A 22,172-nucleotide genomic window follows, 5' to 3' on the forward strand; every position below is an offset into this window, starting at 1 on the left:
GGCAAATTATCTGGGGTTGTACTTAAGTACTAAAAGACTGTATCTTTACTGCAGTATTATAAAGCTTTTTCTTTGTTCTCCTACTTCCACTTTTACTTCACAAAATATTTTCCATTAGTTTAATACCTTTATTCCAATAAAAGTATAACAAAAAAAACAGAAACACCACATCATCACTTACAACACCTACAACACATTCAATACCTACACCACCTTCAACATCTACAACACATTCAATACCTACGCCACCTTCAACACTTCAACACCTCAACACATTCAACACCTACAGCACATTCAATACCTACACCACCTTCAACACATCAACACATTCAACACCTACAGCACATTCAATACCTACACCACCTTCAACACCTCAACACATTCAACACCTACAGCACATTCAATACCTACACCACCTTCAACACCTCAACACCTTCAACACCTACAGCACATTCAATACCTACACCACCTTCAACACCTTAACACATTCAACACCTACAGCACATTCAATACCTACACCACCTTCAACACCTTAACACATTCAACACCTACACCACCTTCAACACCTTTAACACCCACAATACCTTCAACACCCTCAACTCCTTCAATACCTTCAACACCCTCACCACCTCCAACACCTTCAGCACCCTCAAACCCTTCAATACCTTCAACACCCTCACCACCTCCACCACCTCCACCACCTTCAGCACCCTCATCACCTTCAATACCTTCAACCACCTACACCACCTTACACACTCTCAGCACCCTCACCACCTTTTATACCTTCAACCACCTCCACCACCTTCAGCACCTTCAATACCTTCAACCACCTCCACCACCTTCAACACCTTCAGCACCCTCACCACCTTCAACACCTTCAGCACCTTCAACACCTTTAACACGTTCACACCTACAAACACCTACAAATCCTCCACCACCTTCAACAGAAGTAATGCTAGCTTGTCTACTGCCTAAAACCGGTTTACTGTAGAACAATTTAAATACGCAGGCAGATTTTTTTAATTATTTGGTAAAATACTTTATTATACTTTCTAAAATTAAAAGAAATGTCCAGATAAACAGTTACAAAATATTTTTAGTTAGAGGATTTTGCCGATTAGCTCAATTCACCCCATTCATTAATGTCTCCCTCGCGGGCTCCCTCTAGCGCGTGCAGTCATGTACTGATATAACTGTGGAAACAGGAAGTGGGCAGTCTCGCGGTAAAGCGGCTCTGGTTTGTTGATGTTTTTGTCGGGGGCATCATGGCGGCCCGCTGGACCAGTGAGAATGAGGTGGTGGAGTTTAGGGACGCTCAGGTACAGAGTTTAGCTCGTGTTTATGGTTTAGACTGTCCTAAATTCTGCTATAGCTGCCCTTCTTTCCTTGTGTTGGGATACAGACAATGACAGGCTGGTGTGAGCTGTGTGGCTGTGGAAGTTCAGGAGCTAACTAACCTTACTAAAGCTGCAGACTGCTTCTTTATTCATTAATTCAAACCAATTGACTGTATTAAATTCAAATGTACTCAGTTAATCTAATGCTGTTTCAGCTGCAGAAAAACCTGAAAGAGGATATAAGATATAATAAGCAATGAGAGTTCTGTATAGGCCTGTAGTATAGCTAACTACAGTATATGAGTCATGGCCAAAGTGTGCTGTCTTTAAAATGTAAGTTAAAACCCATATATTATATAGATGTATTAAACACAGAGTGATCTATTTTAAGCATTGATTTCTTTTATTGTTCATAAATATGGCCTACAGCGAATAAAAACCCAAAAATCAGCGTCTCAGAAAAATAGAATGTTACAGTATATAAGAACTATTGGTACTTTTGGCAGTGTGCCAAGTCCTGCTGGAAAATGAAATCAGCATCTTCATAAAAGTTGTCAGCAGAGGGAAGCATGAAGTGCTGTAAGATTTTGTGGGAAAACAAAACTGCACTGACTTTGGACTTGTTATAACACAGTTGATCAACACCAGCAGATGACATGACTCTCCAAACCATCACTGACCAGAGTCTGGATGAAGAGTGGAGAGGCACACAAGCTGCTTGAGGTCTAGTGTGGAGTTTCCACAATCGGTGATGGTTCAGAGAGTCATGTCATCTGTTGGTGTTGATCCACTGTGTTTTATTATCAAGTCTAAAGTCAGTGCAGTTTTTTTTTCCCACAAAGTCTTACAGCACTTCATGCTTCCCTCTGCTGACAACTTTTATGGAGATGAGGATTTCATTTTCCAGCAGGACTTGTCACCCTGCCCACACTGCCCAAAGTACCAATTGGTCTTATATGATATTCTAATTTAAAATTTAGGGTGGGTTTTCATTGGCTGTAAACTATAGTCAACAATAGTCAAAAATAAAATAAATGAACACTTAAAATTGATCACTTTGTGTGTAATAAAACTATATAATATATAAGTTTCACATTTTCAACTGAATTAATTAAATAAAGTAACTTTTCAATGATATTCAAATTTTTTGGAGATGCATTAGTACACTGATATTAAAGTAATTTTACAGTATTTAATAAATTTTCTTCATTATTCCAATGCTGTTTCAGCTTTAGTAGAGGCAGAGAGAGGTTAAAAGGCTGTAATAAACAGTGAGAACTGTAGTTCGTATGCTAGATGAGTAATAGCCAAAGTGTGCTGTTTTCATTCAGTTGCAGTAGGAGTGAGTACACTGATATTTAGGTTGTTTTACAATAGATTTTTTTAGTTAATCTAAGCCTGTTTCAGTTTCAGAAGATCCAGAGAGAGGTTAAAAGGTTGTAATAAGCAGTGGGAAGTCTGTGAAGACCAGTTGTATAGCTAATAACTAACTAGCAAGATAATGTGAAAGCCTAGATCAGTGAGGAATAACTTTATTACACTTCATTTCATCTCTAATTTCCTGTGTTTGCGTTTTTCTCAGGCTACTGCAATGTCAGTGGACTGTCTCGGACACCATGCTGTTCTGTCTGGGTGTGTACTGCCTCACCTGCATGTGGAATGTCCTCTGAACAATCCTGCCCTCATTTGTCTTTATACACACACACACACACACACACAGAAACACACACACATAGCTGACCCCTACACTGTTTTTGTTGTTCTTCATTTTAACTATGCTATTGTAATGTGATTAATATTTTGGTGGTGAAATAGTAAAATAAATTGATTAAAAAACTAATTGAAAATGTGAACCTGTTTTAGGAGACGCTTCTTGTATGTTGTGAACTTGGAGACTCCTTCAGAGGCTCCCCGAAAAATAGGTCGTCAGAGTAAGTGGGACGTTGGGACTGTGCAGTGGAATCCTCACAGAGCAGAAGCTCATCTGTTTGCTGCATCAGTAAGTGTGAATGTGTATCACAGTTAGGAGGGAGTTTAGTGGCTTAAACCACAATAAAAACATTCTGGCTGTAGATGAGCTACTATGGAGGTTTCTTGTAATAATACTACCACTGCCATCTAAGAGTACACACTATCCACTAGTCAGCAACTGTGTTCACTGGTTGGCAGTGTTGGTGGGAGGACAGCCTAAGCAGTAGTGTGTTAAAAAACATCCATGCACAGGCAGGGGAAAAGCAGAGCAACATATTCTGTGCTAAACCCAATTCACTTTATTAGTGTGGACTAGGGGTGGGTGATATGGCCCAAAAATAATGTCACAATATTTCAGGGTATGTTTGCAATGATGATATTCAAAATTTTTGCCAATTTTATGGCATACAATACAATATAGCACACCCCTAGTGCGGACAATTTGCTCATAATGAAAGAGTTAAACTTACTATAATGTAAATTATAAAGCTAAAGGAGGCTTAATGAAATATTAAAGTGTGTGACCTTTTATTTAAGGTAGTGTATCAACAGAATACTGATTGATTTCCAAATGCCTATTCTTTTTACAGTGATTATTAGGGCTACATAATATATTGTTTTTATATCTTTATCGCATTGTATGCATGTGCAATAGTCATATTAAAGACTATTTAAAGACTATATACAGTTTAACATGGCAAAAATTAAGAGCTAGGGTATCTTTCCATTATGAGAATGATTTGGTTTAATTACATTCTTAGTGTCTTTAGTATTGCACACTTTAGTGTATTTTTTACCAATTTAAATGACAAATGTCACTATAAGCATTTAAAATACCTTGTCAATACATACCTTTAAACTGTTTTGGACCACATGGACATGTGGACTGTACGTGTACTCTGTACTATTTAATATACTTTCTTTGCATGCCTGTGTTAGTGCCTGTGTTATTTAGTTTGTTCATTTTTGACATCCTTGTTCAGAGTAATCAGCGTGTTGACCTGTATGTTTGGCGGGATGGATGTGGAGAGGCTCACAATTCTCTACAAGGTCACACACGAGTTATAAGGTAAGATGCTGGTGAAGTTTGTACACTGCATGTTATCTAATGGAAATTCCTCAGTGCTATTAAATAGCTCTAATGATGTTTCTTTTATTTGGTGTCAGTGATTTGGACTGGTCATGGTTTGAGCCAGAATATCTTGTGACAAGTTCTGTGGATACGTACATCTACATTTGGGACACAAGGTAAGGGTTCGGGGTAAAATGTGCTCAGCAGACTTTCTCTCTGGTGTCGCCCAGAAGAAGATGGGTTTCTCTCATTATCTCTTCCTCATGCATGGAGGGAGTTTTTTTTTTACTGACTTCATCAAAAAAAGTCTCAGACTCAGCGATTGCTGGTTCGAATCCATGACCATGCTTCTTGCCATCAGCAGCCAGAGTCTGAGAGAGAGCACAATAGGGCATGCTCTCTCTGGGTAGATGGTGCCCTCTCTCCTCATGACTCCTAATGTAAGGTTTGCACTGGGAAACCAGGGCTTTCAGATACAAAAGCTAACAGATGCCTGTGGTGACCAACATCACACTAGGATCAATAAGGGGAAAGAGTGCCATCTACTGACTCAGAGAGTGCATGGATAATTGTGCTCTCTCTGACTCTGGCTGCTGATGGTAAACAGCATGATCCTTGTATTATAGTGACATCCTTAGTCCTTTGGACCTTGTGGAGTCTCTGCAATGTTATTTTAAAATTACATTCGTTGTAAAAATCTCTCTAAATACATGTTGGTTTAAGTAAATTGAATCTGCTTTACCCCTTTGATTTTTTCCCCAGAGATACTCGAAAGCCCACAGTAGCGCTGTCTGCAGTGGGTGAGTACACAATCCCCTTGAGATAGTGCTGAGATTAATGTCCAGATTGATCTTAATCTCTCTCTCTCTCTCTCTCTGATATGGTGCAGCGGGAGCCTCCCAGGTGAAGTGGAACAGAAGGAATCAGAACTGCCTCGCCTCCAGTCATGATGGAGATGTCAGAATCTGGGACAGAAGGGTGAGAGGAGCGCAGTGATTCCAGGATAGGAATCCCTCAGGGATTTCACAAAGTGGCACAACAAACATGCTATTTTTACATTGCTTATATAGACAGGAAGCTTTATTGTTTGGTCACATTTGGAAAATGAGTTGATTTATTGAACAAAATAAGAGTTTGATTATTACGTATCTTAGAACGATCTTTAATGGCAAATGATTCAAGACTAGGGCTAAATTACATATCTGTGCACATTAATGACTAATAATCAGTGACACTGGTTATGTACATACAGTACCATTCAAAAGTTTGGACATACATTTTCTTTAATATTCTTTAATATTAGTTCTTTATTTGTATTATTTACTACATTGTGAATACTAATAAATACTGTAAAAACTTTGAAGGAACAAATATGCAATCAGTTTTTAGACAAAAAAAAAGTGTTTGTTGAGTTCAGCACCTCTAGAAGTCCTTTAAGACAGCTGGAGAACCATTCCAGGTTCTACCTCATGAAAATGACTTAAAGAATAATGCCAAGAGTGGGCAAAGTTGACATCAAAGCAAAAGGTACTTTAAAGAATCTAAGTATATAAACATATTTTGGCTTGTTTAACACATTTTTGTTTACTTCATAATTGCATATGTGTTTCTTCATAGTTTTGATGCCTTCAATATTAATCTACAATGCAGAAAATAATCAAAATAAAGAAAAAACATGAAAAATGAGAAGGGGCCTGTCCAAACTTTTGACTGGAACTATATGTGCATATGTTGTTAATCTCGTTATTGTATTCTCATAAAGAGATGCCATTTTCATTTAGCAGCTTCATGCTTTTGATAGAGTGCAGACAGGTGCCTGGTTTTAAGCACAGATTGTGGCTTATATTAAAAAATTGAAGATTAAAACATGGGACCCTCCAATAAAACCAGTATTGATGGTATGTTTTTAAATATTATACAATACAATGTACAATATTACATTTATTATATTCTGTGACAAAAGATCTGTAAAAGAAAAGGTTTTAGGACGTACTCTGTCTATACAAGTTAATTACTGATGATCAGTGACACTGATAGTGTGCATTTGTTCATATGGTAATTTCTTCATTATATGTTGATAAGGGTTTGTGTATCAGTGATTGTATTTTTCCTGTCAGAAACCGAACACCGCTGTTGAATATGTGGCCGCTCACTTATCAAAGATCCATGGCTTGGACTGGCACCCTGATAATGAGTATATCCTTGCAACCTCCAGCCAGGACAACTCTGTTAGGGTGAGTTAGGGTTAATTAAGTCATGATTGATGATAATCATTAAAATTATATTTAACACATACTGTGCAGTAACCTGATTCTGAAACAGTCTTTGACCTTAATCTGTCTGTTTTGACTTATGCAGTTCTGGGACTACAGACAACCTCGAAAGTACCTCAATATCTTGTCTTGTCAAGTTCCTGTTTGGAAGGCGAGATACACGGTATGTACATATATTTTTTTAACTTACTATAGTAACAGTCAAAAGTTTTTTCCCTACATTGTAAATAAAATAGATATCTTCCTGTGAAGGAATACATAAAGAATCATAGATTAGAACATTACTCAAACAGAGCTATTCACTGTATACCAACTCTTCCTCTTCACAACTTTACAACTGATGCTCTCAAACACATTAAGAGGCAAGAAATTTAAGTAATTAACTCTTAACAAATTCAGCACAGCTGTTAACTGCAAGCCATTCCAGGTGACTCTACCTCATAAAGCTGACTAAGAAAATCCAGCCAAGATGTGCAAAACTGTCATCTAAAAAAGAGGTGCTACTTTGAAGAATCTAAAATATAACACTTATTAGTTACTTTACTTTAATTATTTGTAATAATTTAACACATTTTTTTCATAGTCTGCATGACTGTTGTGTTAATATACAATGCAGGATTTTTTTAATATAAAAAAAATGGTACCGTATATTTGACTGGTACCGTATACACACATGCGCACTTACTTATATACAGTATTATACATGTTTGTGTTACAAGTTGCACCCATCATTACTAAAACGTGTGCAAATGCAGGCAGACAACTTGTCTAGTCTTTGTAGAGATGTATTGGTAATATAAAAGGATTACTTAGATAAATGAACGGATAAAATAAACCTATTGGCATGGAACCTAAATGTGTGAGCTAGAAGGATATAATGCCCCCAGCATTAAGGTGTAGAGCAGCGGAACTGTGTGCTTTGGAATGACGATGCTCCTTCCAATATTTTTAGGATGAGTTGGGGATGAGGTGGGGTGGTGATCATCCAACATTCTGACATTACTAATGCTATTCTTGCTAAATGCAGATAAATCCTCATTGCAGTTCTCTAAAAATTCTAAAAAGAACCAGCTTTCCTGGACAGTTTACTGTATCTAGTATACAGCATATGGTTTTAGTTTTAGATCATTCCAGTTGGTTAATTTATAATGCAGTTTTGAAACTTTCTACATGTACCATATCTATTACAAATATTTAATTTTCCTTCTTATATTTATTGCACATACTGTATTCTGTTTTTGAGCAAAATAGTACTACTACCTATTTATTGATTATCTATGCTAGAACACATTTCTTTAGTTTGAATTATAAATAAGTTTTATTACATTCCATATGATCTAATCTTTATTGTTTAAGACCCACTGTTCAAAAAAACTGCAGAAATAACTTTAAGAATAACCATCAGTTACAGCGATCATCAGTTACTCATGTCTGTGAGTGTTTTTTTTTGTTCTGTAATATGGGCCACATTGTTAAATTTAACAATATATTAGATTAGCAGTTGCCTTTGGTAAATTTACTGATGGACCTCCTGCTCTGTTCAGCCTTTTTCTAACGGGCTGGTGACAGTGATGGTGCCGCAGCTCAGACGGGAGAACAGTCTGCTGCTGTGGAGCACTCTGGACCTGAACAGTCCGGTTCACGCTTTCGTGGGCCATGATGACGTGGTGCTGGAGTTCCAGTGGAGGCCTCAGAAAGAAGGTGAGTCTATCTGCTGATAAGACATACAATAAGTGTGCGTTATAGATAATCTAACATTAACATTTTAATGTACATTTGTTTTTAGGTTCCAAGGACTGCCAGCTTGTTACGTGGTCCAGAGATCAGACTTTGAGGATATGGAGGGTAGATCCTCAGTTACAGAAGGTGAGATTTATAAGAGCATATATATGTGCTGTATGGTCAGTAGGGGTATAGAAATATACATACGTTTTTGAGCTTCTTGCCCAGCCATGTCTTCTTTACACTGATAGGGATTAGGTTTGATGATAGTGTTAAATTGGGAACAGTTGTGAACACATTTTCTTTCTAGATAGATAAATAGACAGACAGTCAGTCTATGTGTCCAAATGTCTGTGGACACCTCTTCTAATAAATGCAGTCGGCTACATTAAGTGGCATCCGTTACTGATACGGATGTGCAAATGCACACCCACTGCTTGCCTTATCCCTATAGAGAAGTATTGCCAAAAGAATAGGACTCTGGAGCAGAAAAAACATAAAAGGGATACCAAGCATTAAGCTGTGGTCTCTGGAATGATAGTGCTCCATCCTGTACGTTTGGAATGAGTTGGACTTTTAAGGACTTGGATAGTTGGGAATAAGCTGATCTCTCTAACCTTTATGTTGCTGAGTGCATTAAAATTCTTACAGCAATGCTGCACAGCAGTTCTGAGACAGTTACCAACAAAAGCAGGATAAACTCTGTTTTATTAATACTCTTGATTTCAGAAAAAGCAGTTAAATCATGTCAAGTATTTTTATTGTCAATACTGCATACGTACAGGACACACAGAGGATTGAAATTACATTAGTCTCCTTTCTAAAAGGTACAGCAATAATAAGATTATAAATAATAAAACAATGATAGACACTAAATGTACAATACAACAAGGTCACAGATATAGACATACGTGAGACAAGAGACACTAGACAATAGTTAGACTACCTTTATTAATGCTAGTGCAAATATAGAGGTATGAAAGCTTAAGGCTGGTAAAGTGAACAAGTGCGTACAGTTCTTTTAACGGCACAGTTGAATAAGTCTATATGTCCATATAGGGGGGGGGGGGGGGGGTTCAAATGAATGCCTTTAGATTTAATATGGGAGGTAGATTGGATTTATGATCCAGTACATTTGTCTTAGTGGAGTATGTTGTGCATGGTGAATGATGGGTATACTGTAAATAAGTCCAGTGTATGTAGTATAGGCAGTAGTGTGCAGATTTCCTGTTAGTAACTAACACATGGTATTCAATTAAACATGAAAAACTTTCAAAACCTGTTTGTCTCCTGCAGCTGTGTGCTAATGACATTGTGGAGGAGCTGATGGAAGGCATGACCCTCACAACTGAATCAGAGAAGACACTCCGGTCCCCAGACTCTGAACCCCCGCTCAGTCCTAGCCTTACAGTAGACAACTCACAAGGTGAGAGTTCAGTACAGTACTGAAGAGATCTGAACATTCAGGGGCTGTAATAAACAGTTGACACAGGAGGAAACAGTAAATCAGTAAAAGTATAATAAAGATCTATCATCTCTCTTCTCTATAGGTCAGATAGAGAGTCTGCAGTCTGGCCTGCTGTCCAGCGGCAGGCAGGACAGCCCTGGTCTGCCCCAGACCCTGCAGCAGGAGTTCTCTTTGGTCAACCTGCAGATCCGCAATGTCAATGTAGAGGTCAGTTCCTGCATTTAAAAACCCTGACATCAAGCCAGCAGTCCTCTACTGTATCTGCTCCTTTATTAACTGTTAAATGTGCTAAAAGGCTCCTGTGACATAGACTGTAGTCTATAAACTGTAGTTAATCTGGAGTTAACCCCTTCAACCCCATGGTCATACTTAAATTTAAATGAAAAAAAGTCTGATTTACATAAAAAAATTATTTACGAAAAAATTTAGTATTATTCAATAACTGCTATAAATTATTTATTAACCACAGTGAGTTTTTAGTATCTACTATGAGTATTTTACTAATAACTACTACATATTCAGTATCTTCTGTTATTTATTCAGAAACCACTATGAACTATTCAATGTCTACTTTTATTTAGTATTCACTCTTAACTATTAAGTACTCTGAACTATTGAGTACTGTCATTTATTTAGTATTCACTAAGAACTATTTGATATCCACTATTATCGTTTTAGTATCCACTATTAATTATTTATTATTTACTGTGAATAACGAGTATGTGTTTGTGTCATACTATACAGTAAGATTCAAAATTTTGGACACATCCTTTCTTATTCAGTGTGTTTTCTCTTTTTCTTTTTTTTACATAATAAATTTAACATTAAAGACTATATTAAAGCTATACAGGAACAGATATGGTATTATTTCGTACTTTAGATTATTCTAAGTAGCACATTTATCTTTTAAGGATAGATCTGCACATTTTTTATATTTTAATCTAAGTGTTTTCATGATAAAGAGTCACCTGGAATAGTTTTCTCAGCGTCTTGAAGGAAGGAGTTTCTGGAGGTGCTGAACAATACGTGCTGCTTTTCCTTCACGCTGTGAAGCTCCAGGTCATCCCAAATCACCTCAAATCACCATCTCAGTTCATCAGGTTTAGATCAGAGGACTGTGGAGGACAACCACTTTTTTTTTTTTACTGATTACTACTAACTTCTCTACTAGTATCCCTTAATTGTTTTCATGTCTTTAATATTAATCTACAATGTTGAAAATAAATTAAATAAAGAAAAACATTAAATTTGAAATTGTGTCAAAACTGGTACTGTACCTGCAGTCTGGTGCTGAGGGGATGTTTGTCTCTCTGTGGGAACTCTGAACAGTTTGAGACCTTAGCGGTTCTGTATGTGTTCAAACTAATTACAGGTTCTCAGAAATGAAAAATCACATGTTCTCTCTTTATCTTGTAGATGGATGCTTTAAACCGCACCTGCTTTGTGTCTGCTCACTGTGGAGTCAATCAGGTCAGGCTTGTGGTAAAGTTTCCGGCACAGTACCCAAACAACGCTGCACCATCTTTCCAGTTCGTCCCTCCAACTAACATTTCATCTTCCATGAAGACCAAGATCCAAAAGGTACAGACTAGTTGATTTCTCACAAAATTATGAATACTGACGGAACTGTTTGCTTCCATCCTGCGAGTCTATGTGAGATATATTGAAATGTATATTTTCTGATATGTTATCACTTGTTTTGAAAAGCATCATCGCATATTCTGCGTTTTCTCTACAGATCTTGACAGATACGTCACTTCAGAAAGTCAAAAGGAATCAGAACTGCCTGGAGCCCTGCGTGAGGCAGCTGGTGTCCTGTTTAGAGTCAGATATGGTTAGTGTTGCTTGACCAGTCATTTTGGACCATGCTTTGATTTTCTGTCTGAATGAAGTGTATATCCACAATGTCAGAACTAAACATCGTATCAGATTTATAGCAGCTATACAAGAGAAGGAAAAACTTTCTTTGAAAGTCTATGTAAAGAGATTTTATTCATTTTATTTGGCTGCATTTCTATTTGGTGCATTTTTTATGTGGTGCATTTCTTCATACATCTTTTGTCTCTTTTTGTTTCTTTGTAATGTAGGAGGATGGCACCAATCCCCATGCTTTTGCCAACTCGGTAACCCCAGCTCTTCCTGCCTTCCCACGCGTCACTAACACCTATGGCTCATACCAGGATGCTAATATTCCCTTCCCACGCACCTCAGGTGCACGCTTCTTTGGCACAGGTGGGCTGTTTGAAGAGATTTTTTACTTGAACATCTTTGAGAATTTGTTTAATTATGAATTACATTTTACAAAAGATTTTTAAAATTACATTTTATGTTTTTTTGTGGTGTGCCCCTTTTTTTCACATGACTGTTTTATCTGTTGCAAGAATTAATTATTTCATAGTAAAAAAAAAATCCATAATTCCATGGATAAAGGATTTACCTATTTTCTCCCCAATTTACAAAGCCAATTACCCAACCCACTCATTATGACTCTCCCTATCACTAGTGATGCCCCAAAACCAGGAGGGTGAAGACTAGCACATGCCTCCTCCAATACATGTGAAGTCAGCCACTGCCTCTTTTTGAACTGCTGCTGATGCAGCATTGCCGAGTAGCATCACAGCTCACTTGAAGGAAAGTGCATTGACTCGGTTCTGATACATCAGCTCACAGACACCTTGTGCTGATCGACATCACCCTTTGGAGTGATGTGGGGAGAGAGTACCATCTACTCACCCAGAGAGAGCAAGACCAATTGTGCTCTCTCAGGGCTCTGACAGCTGATAGCAAGCTGCATGAATGGGATTTAAACCAGCGATCTCCCGATCATAGTAGCTGCGCTTAGCCTGCTGGACCAGTCAGAGCCCCCTACTTGCTGTAGTTTTAAATGAAATTGAAATTGTGCTTCTTGCCTCGTTCTTACAGGATCTCTAGTGTATTTTACCAGGCCCATGTCTATGCATCGCACCGTCCCTCCTGCTGAACCCACTCCCAGGTAAACCTTCAGAGCCTGGTTTATAGATTTAATAATAGATTTCCATAATAACATTATGTGTAGTGAATTAAGATAATTGAACAATTATTGGTTGTGGTTGGGTCTTGTTCCAGGTCACTTTCAGCACTTTCTGCGTATCACAGTGGCCTAATGACACCCATGAAGATGCGCAGTGAGTCTCAGACCTCTTTGAGGCTGTACAGCGGCAGTCCTACACGCACAGATAAAGAGCACGTCTCCATCTCCTCCTTCTACTATAAGGAACGGGTAAGACCAGGGGGTGGGGGGGTAACTGTGAGTGGTTACAGAAATTAGGATACAGATAGATAAATGCTCTTTGGGTCATCAGTGTGTGACTCTAGGTATGTTAAGCTTGTACAGTTGCGAAAAAAAAAGGATATCCTGTGAAAATAAAATATATCTTTATTTAAACAAATACTGTAGATATTTGAACAAATTTTAATTGATCAATTTGAACAATTTTAAGAGATAGCAGTAAATATTTCTAATGTTTCATATGACTATATTTTTTAGTAATATAACCAATTCTCCATAGATAAAACATCTGTAACTATTATGTTAAATAATGAGCACTGTCCCTGTCAAGTAAATACTTACACTGCGTTTCCATGGAGATCCACATAAACACAACAGTGAGTGGAAATGGAGGAGCTACTGAACGCTATGTCATGACTGAGAAAGCCTAAAAAAAAATCACTGGTTCTCCTGTTTTTTGTATTTAATTGCAGTCCAGATGCAAGAGTTTTATCACTCCCCCTGGATAAACTAATCCCGTCCGGTTAGGGCTTAAGTTTTAGGGTTTTAAAGAATGCATTTTATTGCTCCTCTATTGATCCACACCTGCTATTCCCAGTCCGTTACCAGTTACAGTATTTGCTTGCTCTGGTCCTGTTGCCTGTTCATGCCCACTCATGTGTTCTGTGCTGTATCCTCATGTTCTCTTTCCTTTTGTGTTTTGGTGGCATGTCTCCCTCACACATGTTGCTGTGGTCTGTTTTATCCCCAACACCAATCAGAAGCCCCCTCTGTCTGCCCCTCGTCGCTGGTCTGTGCAGACTATTCATGACTGTCCGGTACTGATCTGCCTCTCCTCCCTCCTTCCCTTCCTTCCTCGTTTCTCTCTCTCTCTCTCTCTCTCTCTCTCTTCCTCTTTCTTTCTTTTCTAATGTGGGAGAAGCTGCCTCCTCTGATCATCACTATCCTGCCCTCTCATCTCCCCTGATTTATTTCATTTCTGCTCATTTGTAACTTGCAGCTGCTTAACCTCATAATCTTGCATTCAAATCAGGGCTAATATAGCAGGTGCTAAAATCCTCATAATCATCATGATAATCTTTACAGTCATCATAGTGATAGTGAATAGTGAATAGCACACTGGCAAACTCCTTCTGATTAATATTAAAGGTGTTTATTTTCAATGTTAAGGAACAGATAAGCAGTCAGCTACAGAGTGCTGCACCCTGCAGTTCAGCACAAACTCAGACCTACTGAGAGAACCCTACTGATCAGGTGGACAATGACGTAATTGTCAAGACTTGTGCTTTCCTGCAAATATACTCAGTCATTTTACAAAACGTTAATAAGCTCTGAGTAAACTGAATTCAGAGTAAATCTTAATTGTTAACATAATATAAATTATGAAGAATACAATAAATCAAAGGCTAGAAATCACTAATACAAACAAAAAATAATCAATAATTTAAAGGCATTAACATATCACCACTGTTGAGTAAAAACCTTGTACCGGTACTTCTATTTTTGTTGTTTTTCATTTTTTAACCCTTTAGGGATGCACAGAAAATTTCATTAAAAATGTCAGATTTACTGATACAAACCATTAAACTAAGGCAGATTTGGGTTGTGATTTTCATAGATACAGGGTCAAAGATCATTTCTAAGGTGGTTTCTCTGAGTAAACACTGTGCACTGTGATATAATCAAATAAGCACATATCAATGTGCTTCAACATCAGTGTTTGCAGGAAAAACTACAGATCTCACTTCATGTGAGCTACATTTTTAACTGTTCCCAGAAATCATTCAGATCATTTGTTTAGAGAGAAATGAGAAGTAAAAAAAAAACTAGGACGACTTCACAGTGACTACAGTTCCTCATTGGCTCAAATAAATCTGGTGTGGAATTGACTTGGGGTGTAGTGAAGCATGATAATAAGTACAACAGTTTGTCGACTAGCCCAACTCCATTTACCTGCAGCATTCTTAAGTACAGAGCTTTTATCTAATGCTCCCAACAGGCTTATGATGGTAGTGATGGGGGCATAGCTTTGCCCATGAAAATGTTCCCCTATTCCACCTATTCACTTGTGTTCTTCAATTAACTTATCTTGACTAATTTTTAAAGTGGCAGCCCCCAGATAACTACCTGAAGGTACTGTGTCTATAAACAGTGTTTTTAATAAACTACCTGTGCATTTTAAAAATTCTCAGTGCCTCATTTTAAAAGGTCCTCAAAATTCTACCAATGACGTGTGGAACTACTTTGAGCTTGTTAATAATGTAAAAACAGCCATTTCTTTGCATGGGTAACACTATGCCCCTATCACTAGCATGGTAAGCCTTGAAGTGTTAAATAAAAGCTCTGTATTTTGTGAATGTGGGGGGAGAATGGAGTGCTATTCAACAAAAGTTTGTACTCGTTATCATGTTTCACTACTACACCCCTAGTCCATTTTACACCAAATTTCCCCTTTAATATACTGTGAATTTGGCAGGGTTTTTTTTTTGTTTGCATTGAAAGTTAAGAATTTTTTTTCCTGTCCTGTAACATTGCAATTTCAAAGATACAAGGTTTTTGCATGACAACGACAAATATATACATGGATAGTTCATGGCACATATCAGAACCTGTCAAATAATGACTTGCATGATTGTTTTTGCCATTTTGCTAATTTGTGCATCAGAAATCACGTCGTTGGAAAGGGAAACGTGAGGGAACAGACTATGGCAACAGACCTATAAAACTGGCGGGAAAAGTCATCATTCAGGAGATCTCCTGTCTGCTTCCAATCCACAAAGCCCTCGCCGAGACCTACGTGTAAGTTCTGCAGTGTTTTAAAAACAATTTAACAAGTTAAGACTTTATAATGAGTCTGTGCACAAGGTCTTAACATCATTCTTGACTTTTGTTTCAGATTAAATGTGAACGACATACATGACACGTGTCAAAAGAATGCAGCTGCAGCTCTGGCAGTAGGACGCAGAGATTTAGCCAAGGTAGGTCCTGTAACACTTGCCAAAAGAAAAAAAAACACTTTAGATCTTTAATATGTGCACTGATCAGCTGTAACATTAACTATCTTGATTATTGATTATCATTGATTATCTGGTTTCGGTGGCATCTGTTATAAGGGTGAAGCTACATATTAGGCAGGAAGCGCATGTGGATGTAAAAAATGGACAAGAAAAAGTTTATACACGTATCAATGTACGCATGTGAAACATTTCAGGGACAGATTTGTTCACGTTACACACAGATACAGCTCACTTACATTTGTAAATGTGAACTTTCAAGATAGCCAAATCCAATCTGAGCAAAAAATCGGATTTGAGTAATGTGAATGTAGCCTTAGACAAGTTATTTTAATGTTATGAGCAGTGTATACTAGATAAGTAAAAATATAACTTTAGAGGCAATGTATCTTAGATACCAGTCAAAAGTTTGGACACATTTTGTCATTCAATGTTTTTTTTTTTTCCCTACATTGTAAATGAATACTAAAGTAATTTCCATTATGAAGGAAACATAAGGAATCATCTAGTAAATTAAAAGTGTTAAACAAACCAAAATACTCTGTGAAGAAGCATTTAGGTTGATACTTCTGGGTTGCTGTTAACCGGTGTTTTTTAGAGTCTGGAAACGCTGATAAACTTATCCGGTCAGACAGATTCAACAGAGGGAACTCTTGGTCTTTTTTTCCTTGGGCAGTCCTGATGAGTGCCAGTTTCATCATAATGTTTAATGATCTTTGCGACTGCATTTTAGAATACTTTCAAAGTTATTAATCGACATTGCAAAAAACATTTATGTTGTGTCCAAACTTTTGACTGGTACTGTATGAATCTATTTACTATATATATATATATATATATATATATATATATATAATTTTTCTTATTTTTAAAGGTTTGGGCCCTTGCTTCTGCTGCTACCAGTCAAGACCTCTGCCCTGACTCGGATCCTGACGCTGACACCCCTTGGGCCAGGCACCCCTTTGGACGAAAACTTCTTGCAACTTTGTAAGATTCTGTTCTAAAAGATGGGTGACTGTCTGTGGCAGTTAGTGTTCTCCTCCAAGCGTGTTCAGCTCTCCAGTGTCACGTTTCATTGGTGGCACTACAATATTGGATCAGTTTAATTTATCTGTTTCTCTCATTTTCTACAGGATTGAACACTACAGTCATCTGAGTGATGTGCAGAGTCTGGCCATGCTGTGCAGTGTGTTCAGAGGCCAGGGGAGCCCCCAGGACTTCTTCACGCTGTACGGGCCACGCTCCTCAGGCTTCACTCTACACCACTCCCGCTATGTACGTCTTCTCTTCTTCGCACCTCCACAGTCTTCTCCTCAACTACATGTTTTGCATAACTGTTTGGAAGCTAAACTGATTTCACAGTGTTGTCTTTCACTTCCTGATGTATTGATGGTGTCAGTTTTTTATCACCTCATTTTCAGCCCAGCTACACTTCCAGTTCTGTTACATCTGGCTCCTGCTCCAGTACCTCAGACTCCACCTCCACTAACTGGAACCCCAGTGAGTAATGAACTGACTCTGCTGCTTTAGATTATCTAATCTATTTGTCTTTCTTTGTTGTTTGTTTGTGAACTAGGTTGACTTTAATTGTGTTTTTGGTAGCTGATTATTTTTTAATCAGGGCTTCTTTTGTTAGAAGGTATATTAGGTTTCTTTATTAATAGACCTGTCACAATAATTGCATTTATCGATTTATGGTACAATATATGGACAAACTTAATCATTTTATTGATTTAAAGGTGTCCTTATGTTAAAATCCATTTTTCTTGTTCTTTGTGAAATACTCTTTGTGATGTCTCTCTGAGTTGTAAATGCATGCAGCATATAAAACTCTTCCTCCGTCTCCATTGTTTGCAGAAGCTAAGAAAAGAAAATGTTCAGAAACACGAGTCAATCAGGAAAAGCACTTGTGTCTAAATCAATTCGTGAATTAGTATTCATGGCCTCACCCACCTTGAATCACGACCTACACGTGGAGTCTCTGTAAAATGCAAAATCCACCAGAGATTTACGTAAACCTGTGTAAGCACACTGAGGTGAGTAGTCCAGCCAGAAAGTAAAAATCCACCCCGGACCCTGGACCTCCGTGTGTTTACATCTGTTTATATAGGATCTCCAGTGGATTTCGCATTTTACAGAGACTCTAAGACTAGGTCATTGGCTGAACCGTACTTAACAGGGAATTACACATGTTGTAAAGTAACATATGAGATTGCAAAGTCTGTTATTAGTGGAAAAATGTCTTTACTTTAATACCTTTCTTAACTGTTGTCCGTCTTGCTGCCTCGTGGTGCTGTTAGCCAATCAGAGGCGATATGTTTGCATGTATGAATATTTATGAGCAAGAGCGGAAATCCTATTGTGCTCCTATATGATCAGTGTTACAGGCAAAATTGAAATTAAAGACATTTTTTTTAGCTGGACGGGAATCAGAGCAGGTCCCTCCCTGGGGAGAGTCTTCCCCTGATGACTATCGCTATGCAAATCAGCTATACACAGACCCACGAGAACGTGAGAAGGAGCAGCACGACATGAACAAAAGGTAATCACTGCGTTTAAACCTCATCAGTCAGTAAGAGAGAAGTGCTATTGATATATTAATGTTTTAATTACAACTGTACTAAAAGTCTTGTTGTTGTATGTACTGTAGGTTATTGGACCCAGCCAATACCTTGCAGTTTGATGACTTTAAGAAGTGTTATGGAGAAATTCTGTACCGATGGGGTCTGAAAGAGAAAAGGGCAGAGGTGCTGAAATTTGTTTCTTGTCCTCCAGAACCACATAAGGGTGTAGGTAAGTTCACACACATTAAAACTCTCAAACAATGGATGTCAAACGTAAGACCCAGATGCTCTGCTGATTGTTTGGAAGCACAAACCTGTCCTTTTTTTGGTGCATAATCACATACAATGAATTTAAACGACAACAAGACAATGCAAGATTGAGCTCTGTTAATCAGGTAGTGTAATGGGTTGCAGACTGGGGAAGTTTTAAATCTTCTAAACTATTCCAATATCTGATATTTCTCATTTTTACATTGTTTTAAAAAATATTTCTAGGATTATTCAGTATTTATTCAAATTATTTAGTGTTTATTTAATAATTACTAACTTAGGTGATCCTGTTTTAAGTTCTAATCTTTTAAAGTATTTTGAAAGTGTCCTATTCCACTGCCTTTTCATGACAAAAGCTAATTTGTTATTATTAAATTGAGCAAAATACTGTCTGACAACAGAATACTTTCAGAATTACTTAAAACAAATTAAAAAAATAATTGTAATGATCTTATAATAATTAGGGATAAACTGCATTTTTCTTTCTAAATTCAGGGTTCATGCGGTCATAAAAACAAAAACACCCAGAATTTTTGGGAAAAGTCATGGAAATTAGGTCTACAATAATGAGTTTCCATTTAACAATGGAGAAAATCTATTTTGAGCTAACAAATACATCAGCACATAGTTAATTCAATGATTTAGCCCTACACAATGGAGCTCTAAGGATCTGACACACATTTTATTATCAAAGATTGTGTGTCAAATATTATCAGATTCATTTTGACCTACTGTAAATCAATTATTTTGTCCATGTCTACACTGATGTTTTTAAAATCGTATGGTCGTGAAAAATTGCCCTGTAGGCATGGAAAGTCATGAAAATATCATGGAAATGTATTGTTTAAAAAGTGTATGAACCCAGTAAATTATTTTTAATGTTTGGCTGAATAAATGAAAAAACTAAATAATTTATCATTTTTGATCACACAATTAAAGTGCAATCAGCTGGGGTGGTAATCATGTTCAGTGTTTAATAAATATTTATAAATTGTAGCTTTGCAAGACAAAAAAAGACATTTTAGGCTGTTTATTTTATTTATGAGAAATTAATTATGAATAATTTATTAATGAAAAAAGTTAAAAGCAAAATTAATAAAATCTCTAATAGTATTAATAATACTTACAATAATCTTTAAAAGAGAATCTTAGATATTTGGACTACATTTAAAGGGACTTTAAAATAAAATAGTTTTAGTGCATCAGCTGCCTGAATCACTCTTGGCCCTCCTCCTCCATGCTGTGCTGTGTTGTGTTCCTGCAGAGTTTGGGGTGTACTGCTGTCACTGTCGGAGTCAGGCCCGGGGCACTCAGTGTGCCGTCTGTAAACGCTTCACCTTCCAGTGTGCCATCTGCCACGTGGCTGTCCGTGGCTCCTCCAACTTCTGCCTGAGTTGTGGGCACGGCGGGCACACCAGCCACATGATGGAGTGGTTCCGCTCCCAAGAAGTGTGTCCTACGGGCTGCGGCTGCCACTGTCTCCTGCAAAGCACTTTCTGAAACCTCTACAACGTCCATCCGTCAGTCCTCGCCTCGGGATGTGCCTCAGAACTTAGAACCTTAGTACTGTAGCAGGGTTTGGTCTGCCCAGCGCAGGAGACCACACACTCACACTGTTCCTCTGTGAAACAGCACTGACACACACACACACACACACACATGATGGCTACCAGCGCTTCTCTGGACCAGAGTGGCCGTTAATGTTTGTTATGCAAAATGGAAAAAGTATACAGTATGAGTTATGAAGGATTGAACACAGCCTTATTATATTGATTGTGCCATTTTTGTTCTTTCATTTTTGATTGAACTTGAACATTTAGTTTGATCTCTAAGCCACCAGAAGTTTTTTTTTTCTAAAGAAACTGTGAAAGTGCACACCTGTAAAGAGAGGACTGAACCTGCTGTGGATTTTACAATTATAGTAATCTGGCTGGAGAAGTGCTTTCGTCCGCTTTGGTCAGTCTTTTCAGGACTGTGCTCGATTCTAAAAGGGAATACTGACGAATTAACCAGCATTTACAAAGTTTATGCAATAAATGCAACAATAAATGTGTTTAAAATGATGCAAGTATTGATTATTGTTTTATATTACTGTTCTCTTTATTGCTGTCCCCCTGAAAAAATCTAAATTTCTGACATTTTGTAACTTGATATACTTGTAATATAACAGGCATATAGCAGTAGTATATTTGCTACAGGATGGCAGTGATTACCACCATTATTGATTCAACCAGTAAATTGCTGTGCACAGTATTTCAATAGACCAATAAATTGAACTGAAGTCTTTTATCGATAATAATCAGGGAAATTGACACCCAAATCTATGTCATATATAATGTATCCTAAAGGGGTGCAAAGCACTTATTTACATAGATTTGACAGGAAAAGAAGCCACATGGATTTGCATACTGACAGCCACTGAACCAGTCAGCACTAACATTGTTAACACTGAGATTCAGAGAATTGAGGAGCATATCTTTATTTTATAACCCATAACCCTACAGTTCTCTTCACTTCATGCTCATAACTACACTGCTGTCAAATTTAATATCAGTTTCATAATCCCTAAAATAGAGTCCAAAGGCATAAAATGGCAGTTCACCAGGGGGATCATTTTCCACTGTCCAACCAACAGCAAGAGAGTAAATAATAATGCTCCATCGTAAGAACTGCCCCATTTATCTCATTTATCTAACAAACACATAAACACCCAAAACCAACATAAAGTCTCACTTAATGACTCTATCAAATAAGAAAGAGCAGTTAGGGTAAGGAAAACTCAAACATGCACAGAATCTGAGGTCCAAAACTTGGACTTTGGAAACCAGCTGCTCAGAAAATTATATGCCAAATTAAGTAGAAGTAAAATTATTATTACTCAGATTATACATTCAGTTTTATTTTAATTGAGATTTTTTAAATTGACCTTCATCTCTCCTCCTGTTAGACACTATAGGCTCTGGGTTAAGTTATTGGGCAACACTGAGAAGATCTGCTTGGTGATTTGCCCTCTGGCTACAGATAAAATCTTGGAGATTCTCCCGGGCTGTCAGTTTTAATTACACTTTTTATGTAAGCGTGTTGTGGGTTTGACATGCCAAACCAGTGAGCAGAGTGTTCTGCTGTTATTAACCACTACACTGTTGATAATTACAACAAGTCAAATGATCTCAGTGAAATAAATGCTAATTTGTCAGCCTGTATTTTCTGATT

The 22,172-nt window shown here is 37.6% G+C and overlaps 1 protein-coding gene across 2 annotated transcripts; it reads left to right on the plus strand.

Annotated features, from left to right (window-relative positions):
• The first annotated feature begins 1,234 nt into the window (after window positions 1–1,234).
• On the plus strand, window positions 1,235–21,022 carry wdr59 (WD repeat domain 59). 2 transcript variants are annotated; one of them, XM_007244036.4, is made up of 27 exons: window positions 1,235–1,319; window positions 2,920–2,969; window positions 3,201–3,336; window positions 4,292–4,377; window positions 4,476–4,556; window positions 5,143–5,180; window positions 5,270–5,358; window positions 6,498–6,614; window positions 6,739–6,816; window positions 8,198–8,354; window positions 8,440–8,519; window positions 9,672–9,801; window positions 9,926–10,050; window positions 11,260–11,424; window positions 11,582–11,677; window positions 11,931–12,075; window positions 12,766–12,835; window positions 12,949–13,102; window positions 13,873–13,929; window positions 15,777–15,910; window positions 16,008–16,089; window positions 17,000–17,112; window positions 17,259–17,400; window positions 17,547–17,625; window positions 18,544–18,667; window positions 18,776–18,918; window positions 20,224–21,022. In XM_007244036.4, exons 1-27 carry the CDS (start codon window positions 1,266–1,268, stop codon window positions 20,457–20,459), a joined length of 2,961 nt encoding a protein of 986 aa, XP_007244098.3. In that variant the 5' UTR covers window positions 1,235–1,265; the 3' UTR covers window positions 20,460–21,022. The 2 variants fall into 2 exon arrangements, with proteins under 2 accessions (XP_007244098.3, XP_007244099.3); XM_007244037.4 differs by lacking the exon at window positions 13,873–13,929.
• The last annotated feature ends 1,150 nt before the right edge of the window (window positions 21,023–22,172 follow it).

This window comes from Astyanax mexicanus, chromosome 9, assembly GCF_023375975.1.
Source record: "Astyanax mexicanus isolate ESR-SI-001 chromosome 9, AstMex3_surface, whole genome shotgun sequence".
Taxonomy (NCBI): Eukaryota; Metazoa; Chordata; class Actinopteri; order Characiformes; family Acestrorhamphidae; genus Astyanax; species Astyanax mexicanus.